Source organism: Ursus americanus, chromosome 24 (assembly GCF_024610735.1).
Source record: "Ursus americanus isolate L20-20 chromosome 24, mUrsAme1.1.p, whole genome shotgun sequence".
Classification (NCBI taxonomy): Eukaryota; Metazoa; Chordata; class Mammalia; order Carnivora; family Ursidae; genus Ursus; species Ursus americanus.
The window spans coordinates 43,846,181-43,856,690 of NC_142150.1; the positions used below are offsets into that span (position 1 = coordinate 43,846,181).

General features: G+C 55.1%; 1 protein-coding gene across 1 annotated transcript; it reads right to left on the bottom strand.

The window, feature by feature from the left end:
* Positions 1-1,807: 1,807 nt before the first annotated feature.
* LTO1 (LTO1 maturation factor of ABCE1) lies at positions 1,808-9,738 on the bottom strand. Its single transcript, XM_045775763.2, has 6 exons — positions 9,564-9,738; positions 7,900-8,005; positions 6,364-6,434; positions 3,330-3,447; positions 2,909-3,021; positions 1,808-2,422 (listed from the first exon to the last, which is right to left on the bottom strand). The coding sequence occupies exons 1-5, from the start codon at positions 9,611-9,613 to the stop codon at positions 2,953-2,955; spliced, it is 414 nt and encodes a 137-aa protein (XP_045631719.1). The 5' UTR covers positions 9,614-9,738; the 3' UTR covers positions 1,808-2,422; positions 2,909-2,952.
* Positions 9,739-10,510: the final 772 nt, after the last annotated feature.

Sequence of the window (10,510 nt, forward strand, 5' to 3'; positions counted from 1 at the left end):
GGTGATCAAGGTAACATGAGGTCACCGGGGTGGGCCCTGATCCAGCATGACACAGAGACACGCGGAGGGACGACCCCATGAGGACCCAGGGAGAGCACGGCCGTCCACACACGAGAGAGGCCTCAGGAAGCTGCCTTGCCCGCGCCTGCATCCCGGGCTTTGGCCTGCAGGACTGGGGGGCAGTGCTCGTCTGCTGGGTGAGCCTCAGTCTGGGGTGTCTGCTACGGTGGCCTGCGTGGACCAACAGTGGCACAGAACACGCTGGGAGTTTCCAACGGGGAGGAGGGAGCAGGCCAAAGCCTTGGGAAACCGATGTTTTTGTTCCATCAGAAAGGAACAAATCCCACACCGGAGAGCTCCCAAAGTCAAGGCCAATCTGGACAAAGGTCAACATCCAAGAGCAGTAGGTGCGCAGGACGGGACTGGGACAGGGGAGAGCGAACAGACACCGTTCCTGCGAACGACAGAAACCTCTCCCAAACAGCCTTGAACTAGCAGGACATTCATCAGCTCATGTAACGTGAAGTCCGAAAGCAAAGCAGCTCAGGGGCTGGCTGTCAGCGGCGGGAAGCCACCAGGGCCAGGTTCTCTTCAGCGCTCCGCTACATGTGCCCAGGTGTGGCTTCGTCCGGAGCCAGGTGTCAGCCGCCTGTAGTAACCCCAGGTGTCACTTCCACGGGACAAGTGATTCCAGCACACAACTTCCAAAACAGATATGCTCTCTCTTCAGAGCGATACCACCTTTCCCAGAGGCCCCCCAAAGACTTCTATCCGCTACCATCTCCTCGGCCAAAAGGAGCCATGCGTAGGCCTGAGCTCGTCACCGCAGATGCCATCACTTGGGACAGAGCAAAGGAAGCGCTGAGGTGGCCTGCTGGTGCCGTAATCGGGGTCTGTCGGAGGCGACCAAAGGTTCCTGGAGACCAAGTCCAGGCGGGCACACAGAGGTCAAGCCCAGTGTCCAGAGGAGAGTTCTGAAGGAGCTCAGTGAGGCAGCTCCACGACCTGTGGCTGCCCGCAGCTCACACAAACCCTGGGAACAGGACAGGCCAAGACTGGGGGACAGAGAGGGAGTCTGGCGCAGGAGGGATCCATTGCAACTGCTGACAGGTGGCTGGGCCAGGGCCCTCGAGGAGGAACGGACCCCTGCTCGAACATCACGGAGCACGGCTCTCTCGCAGGACCCATGTCTACCACACATTCTGATGAGACGCGTGGACAGAAACGCAAGAGAAAGCAGCAGCGTGGCCCACTCCCACGCGCCCGCCCTCGGACCTAGATCCCAGCTAACTTGGAGTAAGGAATAAATTTGCTGGGTATCACGTTATAAATGCTCCCAGACAGCCTTTAGCTTTAAAATGGGCTATTTTTCTCTCCATTTGTAAAAGGAAACCACCACCACAACACAGACCTTAGAAAACACAACAATCCACCAAGGAAATCCACCACAGCCGCCCCCTCCTCACCCCCCTGCCCGTCCCACCCACGAGGGATGCCCGCCGCTGGCCTTTGAGGCCGCAGGATCCGACCAGGGGGTCGGCGCCGTCCGCAACCGTAAGCACACCAGCTCCCGGGAACTCCGGGGCCGAGACAAGGGCCGTGCTCGGGGATGCACACGCCAGCGGCAGCGCGCCAAGACCAAGCCCCAGTCTCTTCCTCAGCACACTGGCCAGGGCAACCCAACGAGAGGGAAGCAAACCCCCAAACCCCGCTCATGCAGGCTGTCCGCACCACCAGCCTGGACAACACAGCGGCAACTGCTCAGGCGTTCCAGAATGATGTTAGGAATGTTAAAAACTGGAACAGATTCACAATTAATGCCTTTATTCACTTCACACATGACTTTCAGACACGCTGCCTCAGATGGGAGCAGGCAGGACCTGCCAGCAATATGGAGGGTGCCCCCCGGAGGGAGCGCACGGGGACGGGCAGAGGGACACCCAAGGATCACGGTGGGAACCACCTGCCCCATTCATCCATAGCTCCCCGTCGATACAGATGCCTGCAAAGTACAGGCAGAAGAGATACGCAGTACCCTCAACGCAAGGCTCCCTAACTCTGCAGAGATAACAGCAGCCCAACATGTAGTCTTTGGCCTAAAGTATTTCCCCCCTTAGCCATGTGAATGCTGCAAAGCCCCACCCCCACCCAGAGACAGTGCGACGAGCGTGTCCCAGCTCCCTCTGAAGCCCCTCTCAGCCAGATGCCACGTCAGCTGTCCAGTGACTCCCTGTGGCTCCACAGAGCACAGTGGGGACCCATGCACCCTAGGCCTGACAGCAGCGAGCAACTCTGTGGCTGTGAGCTCACGTTCCAGAGCAGGCAGCACAAGACGGCGGTGACACGGTGGTGACAGGTGGGCGGAGGATCGGAGTCCGAGCTGGTCCCCGTGGGCCGTCCCCGCGGGTCTCGGTTTCCTCATCTGTAAAGTGGGAACACTGAAGGGATTACACAGAACAGGGGAACGCATCACCCAGCGCCGGCACGTCCTCGGGGTCAGTGAATGGCAGTCCTGGCACACTGCCCACCAACTCACATCACCTCAACCCAGGTGCTTTCAGTTTCTAAAAAACTATTCCACTAAGCACCGAGTCCAGGCTCGGGGGTCAGGGTAACCCTAGCCAGAGCCACCCCCAGTCCAGAACCAGCCAGGCCCGCCCAGCTGGAGAGGACCACCGGCCAGCAACCCTGGATCGGGAGCGAGTGGCCTCATGAGGGCTCTGGCAGGGAGTCACTCAGACTGCGGAGCAGACAGGGCCCAACAAAGGCCGGGCCTGTGTGGAGGGGCCACGGGGGGCCCCCAGGGAGAAGGAAGCCCTCTCGCCGGCCACACTGGGGCCCCCCCACAGAACAATGAATACTCCATCATTGTTTCGCCTTGAATCACATTTTTAAACAATTAACATACGGACATCTGTTCCTTGATGTTCCGTCTTTGTTCATCTGTCATCCTCAAAATGAAAGTCCGGAACCTTCCACACTAATCTTAAAGTCCGGCTGAACATTTAGTAATGAACAAAGCTGAAAACACAAAAGAAAAAAGATGAATTTTTTAAAATCTTATTTATTTCTACTGACAAACTAGAACAAAACCTTCTACCTGCAGCTTTTCGTGTCTACGACACCAACCCCTAAAGAAGTTCTAACGACTGTCCGTTCTCTAGGCCAGCTTCGGTTTTCTTAAACAGAAACACAAAAATGACGTGCTTCCGTGGCCCACGCGCAGGGCACACGCAGCCCTGAGACCACAAGCGACGTGAGTGCCTGGGACTGTGCGTGGCTGGCTCGGAGAAAGGCTCTCCTATCAGAGAGAGAGGCAGTGGACAAACCTGTTTAAATTTCCCTCTAATTTTGTCTAGGTCCTCGTGAAGTTTATCGTAAGTAGGGTCATCGTAAGGGAACTTCTGAATCATTCCAATCAATGATTCTAAGGCCTTCATCTTTTTGCTGTAAAGCACAGAAATAAAAGCTTTTAGTCCTCTGTACACAGTGGGCTCTGCTTACGTAACGACGATCCGCATCACTTACCTGAAAGCCGTGGGTGTGCTGAGCATGCCCGGGTCCAGAAGCCGGATGAGTAATTTTCTCACTACACACAATAATATTTTCCTAGCAACGTGCTCGCGCCCACACCCCGCGCTCAACATCAGGTGCGTATCAAGCTTACGGAGGTACCTGTATCCCAGCCAGGGAGCAAGCGACCGAGGCAACCCGCCGCGACCTCCCCTAGGTCACAGATGTGGGAACAGGCAAAACCAGACAAGAACAGAGCGCTGGGGCACGATCAAGCCTGCTGTGGGCCGGGGATTTTCCGGGACCCAGAAACATCACGCTCACAGCCTTGGGGAGGTCAGCGGCAGGTAGACCAGCAAGCCCCTCCCTCCAAAGGGCAGGAACCGGTGTCTGGGTCCACTTCCCTCTCCCAGGAAAGCAAAGCTCTGCTGGGAGGCGAGGGGGCTCCAAGGCACTCGGGTATTTAACTTCTCTGTGACGTGCAGACTTAACAGCCACCTCCGGGCTTTCAAGAGAAGTAACCTCCATCAAGCCCAAAACCCAGCCCACAGCAGGTACTCAGTTAAGCGTTAAGTCTCCTTGCTTCCCCTGGACCCTGGAGACCGGGGCTCGCACCTGGGGGTGGGGAAGACCGTTCCCAGATGTGCACATTGGGGAATGCACCGTGATCCTGACGGGCACCCTCCCCTAGACCACACTGGGTCATCGGAGTGTCAGAAGGATGCTAGGTATTGATTAATGGGAATCCTACAGAACTCTTCCCCAGGATGAATCCAAAGCAACCAACATCGCCTAAGAACCGGCTCGGAACCGCTGCTTTTAGGTACACGAGGAAGTCTGCCGATGGCAAGTCGGTTTACGAGAACTACGACGGCTACCTCTCTGAGACAATACAAACTGTAAAAGGTCAAAGGAAGTAAATTAAAGCAACGAAGCACTCAGTTTCCAGGGCGAGGGAAGGCAAATGCCAACATGTGGAAACGGCTGTATTCCAGCATGGTAAGAATACCACCCACTTTTAACTTGGCAAGTAGCAACTTATTCTTCTGTGGTCAGTGAAACTACTCGAAACACACCCGGCCCGTCACACCGTCAAAGTCAGTGCCTGTCAGGAGGGTGTGCCCACTCCCGGCTGATCCACCAACACGGACGGCGCCAGAGCTCGAGCTCTGCCACGGCCAGACGCTGGTCTGCACACGGCTCCACCAGGTTGCTGGGGGGGTGGGGGAGGGGTGGCACCTCCGACTCCATCAAAAGACACGGCCCTCTGATGTAAAGCACCGTCCTCCAGTCTGAGATATTGCCTCCCGTGGCTTCTCTGGCGTTACAAGCCCCTTATTTTACTGAATGCAGATCGGGCTTTTCCCTTACTTGGAACATAAAGAAGCAAAAGACCCTCTATCAGCCTTCGACCATTATTTTAAAATTATCCTACCATAAAAATGCAAAAAACTGACAACAGCTCCACAAGACAGGCTTCTACGTTGTGTTCTAAGGAGACCGCAAGCTGCGCTGGTGGGGGTGGCCGCGAGGTGCCAGACGGCTTCTACCAGTCCCAAGCCCTGGCCCGGGTCCTCCTCTAGCTGAGACAGACAGGGCGCGTGGCTTTAAGAAATGAGGGAGCCCCTGCTCGGGGGCCAGGGTGGCAGCCCCTGGGTGTGAGACCCTCCGGCCACCATGCAGCTCTCCTGCAGGAGCCAGCACGAGTCAGTGGACAGGGGGAGGCTGAGAGAGAGCTCCAAGAACCACCTCTGCTCATCCTCTCACAGACCGGCCGGGGCAGAGAGCCAAGCTCAGCTGTGACTGCCACCCAGTGGCGCCACAAGTTGCCAAACGCCATCCTGACCGCTCTCTCAGTCCTCAGAGGACCATCCCTACCCTGGATGCGCCTCGGCTCCCGTACACATCTGGTCCTCTGCCAGTGACTTGTGCCAATGGAGCAGCCCAGGGACTCAATCGAGGTAGGGCAGGCCATCTCAGCATCACTCACAATCAGCTGCGAGCACTCCCGTCCTCGAATACAGAGGCGCCCAAATGCTAGAAATTCAAAATATTTCAAATAAGATGACGAGTCACTGGGACAGGGGAGTGCCACCTTCCCTGCTGTCATCCACTCTCCTCTCGGGCCCCTCCCAGGCCAGGTGAAGCCAGCAGACATCAGAACGAGGCAGAGCCCCAGCCAAAGCTGACTCTGGGCTCCCAGGAGCAGCGCGACGCCAGGCCATGTGTGCCTTTCACTTCAGGCTTCGTTCCCAGCTTAAGAATGAAGACAGATGTGCCCCAGGGTCCCTGGGGCTTCAGCAGGTAGCACATGGCGAAAACAGTCTAAAAAGACTACAAACGATCCAAAAAATAGCTAGCATTTACTCAGCGCCCCCAAGTACCAGACACGTGTCACACACACACCGACTTCTCTCACCAGCACACCTAGCTGGGTGCACGAAAAACCTAGCAACAACACAGCCACCACTTCTGACCCCAGTCACACCAAGCCCACTGCACTGTGTTTACTAGAAGCTCTGGGGAAGATGAACGAGAAGATAAAATCCACTCCAACGTTATTTTACTGGCAGGCGATCTAAAATCCACTTGGTGTTCTGATGCCTGCAGGGAAAAGGCAGAGGGCTCCAGGGAGGCTTGACAAGTAATAACACATGTTCACCAGACACGGAAAATGAGCTCTGTGCTATTTACAATTTCCTGTGACTATCGTGACCATATTGAAGTTTGGTCTATTTTCTCCATGTGATAGATGAGGAAACTGAGGCACGAACTGTCCAAAGTCAGAGTAAGCTATGGAACCACACTCTTGCTCCACACAGTGAAAAAGAAAGAAGTCTTAAACTTTACCTGTCTTTCTCAGTGGCACAACTGTGCAGGAGACATCTCCAAGCAGAAGCAAAGCCTTGATAGCACCCGATCTGTGAATTTACAAAACAGTTAAGAGTGAAATTAATAAGCAACAAGCTACACTGTATCTAATTATCAAGCTCTCGAAACTAAAGTGGGACGGAAGGCAGTGGTGCTTCTCATGCCGCGGTTCTGGGAGCACCTGCTGGGCATCAGACCACAGGAGTCAGGTGGCCAAGCCTTCAGCAGGGCGGCGGCCACCTCCCAGAAGTTCCCACTGGCCCTGCTCCTGGCCCTGCATGTCCCATGTGGTCCCCTCTCATGCAGCGGGATGGCCCGCGTAGCCAGAACACAGGAAAGGCAGCGCATGGCTTCTGAATTTAGGCATAGCGGACATCACTCCTGCCTTGCTGTCTTGATCACTGGCTCAACTGTCATGAAACCACTCAAGCAGCCCTACTTTGCAGTCCACGTGGCAACAGCAGCTGTGTGACTGAGCCATCTCAGAAGTGGCTCTCCCAGCCCCAGGGGAGCCTACACATGGCTGCAGGCCTGACTCCAGCCAGCACTGTGTGGCCCGGAGCCAGAACCACCCAGTCCAGCTGCTCCTGGACTCCTGCCCCTTGGGATGTGTGAGAGATAATTGGATGTCGGAGGCGCCCCCAGTTTACGGTGACCCGCTCTGCAGCAGCAGACATCTACTGCAGTCCCGACTGCCACAGGCTCTGCCATTCAGAGCTGGTCCTCCGTAGTGAGGGCCCATTGAGGGCAAAGGGAAGAGAAGACGACTATGGCTTTCAAGGGACTTCAGTGGGAACGGGTGACACAGGGTAAGGACTGAGATGGCTGGATCACTGTGATACGCCAGCATAAACTGAGGTGGCCGAGGACCGGCTTTCTCATTCCCCAGACCGCACCACTTCATTCCCTCTAGGCAGGCACACCTCAGAGGGATGCGGGTTCGGTTCCAGACCACCGCGACAGACGAACTGCTTGGTTTCTGGGCGCATATGAAGGTTAAGTTTACACTACACTGTGCTCGAAGCGGGTACAACAGCAGTACGTCTACACAACAACGTACGTACCTTGGGTAAAAAATGCTTTATTGCTAAAAAACACTAACCATCATTGGACTCTCGGCGAGTCATAATCACCCATCACCAAAGTGAATATAACAATATTGAAAAGGATTGAAACAATGCAAAAATTACTGAAGTGTGACACAGAGACAAGAAATGAGCAAATGCTGCTGGAACAATGGTGCTGACAGGCCTGCCCGGCACGGGGGTGCCCAGACCTTCCAGCCGTAAAAATCACAGTGTCTGCGGAGCGCACGGAGATGAGGCGGGCTTGCACGGCAACATGCTCTGTCGGTCTGGACAAAGACTGTCGCTCCAGCAGCTTCCTCCAGGCCACAGCCATCTATCTAAAGAGGCCTCAAGTTCCAGCTCTACCATACTGATCACCACAGCAAATTATAAACTGCGAGTGAAAAGGACACACTTCTAAAAATGGGGGGGGGGGTCCCCCACTTACCTCAGATCCAATTTTGGCTCCATGTAACGTGCCATACTGTCTTCCTTCGATGATGCCCAAACTGTTGCCTTCTTCATAGCCTTCCTGATATCCTTCCCCGTGAAACCTGTGATGGAGAAGCAAGCTTGCTCAAAGAAACAGGAGAAAGAGTGTTTTTCCTGGAAAAAAAATTTCTCTCCCATATTACCCAGACTCGGCAAGACAAGACACGGTAGAGTAGAAACAGTACCAAATTTAAGTCAGAAAACATAGGTCACGGGGCGCCTGGGTGGCACAGCGGTTAAGCATCTGCCTTCGGCTCAGGGCGTGATCCTGGCGTTCTGGGATCGAGCCCCACATCAGGCTCCTCCACTATGAGCCTGCTTCTTCCTCTCCCACTCCCCCTGCTTGTGTTCCCTCTCTCGCTGGCTGTCTCTATCTCTGTCGAATAAATAAATAAAATCTTAAAAAAAAAAAAAGAAAACATAGGTCACAATCCCAGATCTACCCCTCAGTCTCTGCTGGCAAATCACCACACCTCACGAAGCCCACTCCGCCTCTTCTACAAGGAGGGAGTGGCCGAATTCGTGAATCCCAAACCTGGTAAGATACCAGAAAAACATGGGAGAGTTTTAAAGATACAAATTCGAGGGCCTCAGCCCCTGATACTCAGGAAGTCTGGAGGAAGGCCCAGGAATCCACTTTTTGAAACCCCCAGTTTGCAGCGACTCCAGTCTGCAGACAGGTTAGTGGGGCAAAGTTCTGAGTCTAGCCTACACGACTGTGTCAAGTGCTTCAACACACTCCGCCATATACACAGGGCTTTCCATCACAACTCAGTACACCAGCAGGGAGAAATGCCATCAGATCATCACAAAATATAGGAAGGCAGTGGTGCCCGGAATATAGGAACGGCTAGGACTCAACAGTGGGAGTGGGACCATCCTAACCTGCAGTCACCAAAAATAGAAGTCTGCTGGAGCCCCCTGTGAGGCAGTGTATGCCCCCACTTATTGGCTGTGTGACCCTGGGGAGTGATCCTGCCTCCTCATCTGTAAAACAGGGTGGATAATAGGATCTAACTCACAAAGAGGTCTTAAACAGTTAACCGGGATACAACACTGAGCTCACTGTTGGGTTCACACAAAGCTCTAAATAAATGTCAGCGGCTGATGGTTAAATGTTCGCTCTCTTTCACGAATGATGTCTATTGATGTCTCAAGTGGGCCGGGCACTGGAAGATGGCCACAAAGCAACTCGTGGGTCGCCACCGTCACAGCCCTAGGCACTCCCCAGGGGCTCTAGAGGGAGAGGGATGACATCTGACACATTTATCAGCATGTCCATGAATGCTGCCGTATGTCCCACCAGTAAGGAACAAGGAAAAGGGGCAGCGCCCAGATGGCAAAGGTCCGTCCCACCCAAGTACGGGGCGTCCCCGGAGGAAGGCAGTCATCAGGCCGAGCAGATGCTCGGGGCCGCCCCGAACCGGGAGGCGGGTCGGGGGAGCAGCTGGGCACGTGGCGAGCCGCCGAAGAGTAAAGCAGCGGCCCCAGCACCTCGGCCCCAAACGTGTCCGCGACCCCAGGGCGCCCCCCACCCGACGCCCGCGCCCGCAGCTCACCAGGCCCGCGCTGCCTCCAAAGCGAGAGAAGACGACGGCCCGGCCCCGCCCCGCCACCCACCTCTCGTCCGCCATCACGATGGCGTCGAACATATCTTGACTCCCGGCCATGGCGGCTCCCGGCCCGAACCGCCCTGCCTCTCGAGCTCCGCAGCCCCGCGAAGACACCGCCACCCGCGAGGATCGGGTACCCACTCACCGCTTCTGCGGAGGCGAGGCCACTTCCGGAGGCGGCGGCGCGGGGCAGGCCGGGTAAGGACGGCGCGCGGGAGGGCCCAGCTGGCGCCCCGGGGCTCGGACGCATGCGCGCCAGGGGCGGGGCCGGCGAAGCCGAGCCTTGCCTTCGCCGGGGGGCGGGGGGGGGTGGGAGGCTTAAAAGTCTAGGTGGGTCATCCAGGTGAGCTTGCAGGTGCAGTTTATCCACAAGAAGAGCCGCGGAGGAAATCACGAAGGGAAAACCAATATATTTTACTACGTGAAAAATGCAAACTCGTGCACGCCCAAAGTGGTGATAACATTAAAAGCCAAGGAACGATCTGGATGTGTGTTTGTCCTAAATATTCCCAACTAAGGGAATAATGTGTCTGGTTTATAAAGAACTTACTAAAAAGGATAAGCAATGGGTGCATCCTAACAGGGGCGAAGAGATGGGCCAAAGGCTTGAGTGCGAATTCACTGGTCAGGCAGGCAGAGGGGAGAAGGGGGTGTCTGTGCCCGTGACCTTGGAACGTCACCTCCAGGACTTGCTCTGATGTTGGCTGTAGCACCGTCTGCCCATGCACCCCGAGGACTCCAGCAGCCGCCAAAAATCATGTTTGAGGCAAAAGTGAAGCCATACAAAATGTTCCCAATGTTCAAAGGAAAAAAAAAAGTTTACATACCCTCCAATCCCAACTACATTAAACAATTACGCTCTTAAAAAGAATGGAAGTGCACCGAAATGTCCACAGTAACTAGATCCAGAGTTTGGAATTACATTAGTTTTTAAATGTCCTCTTTTATATTTTT

Excerpts from the sequence above, each read along its gene's own strand:
- LTO1 (XM_045775763.2), bottom strand. The coding sequence starts at position 9,613 with ATGGCCGGGAGTCAAGATATGTTCGACGCCATCGTGATGGCGGACGAG. Across the intron at positions 3,448-6,363 it reads TGTGCCACTGAGAAAGACAG|CAAAAAGATGAAGGCCTTAG; the intron begins GTAAAGTTTAAG and ends TGTGCTTTACAG. Across the intron at positions 3,022-3,329 it reads TTAGAGGGAAATTTAAACAG|CTTTGTTCATTACTAAATGT; the intron begins GTTTGTCCACTG and ends TTGTGTTTTCAG.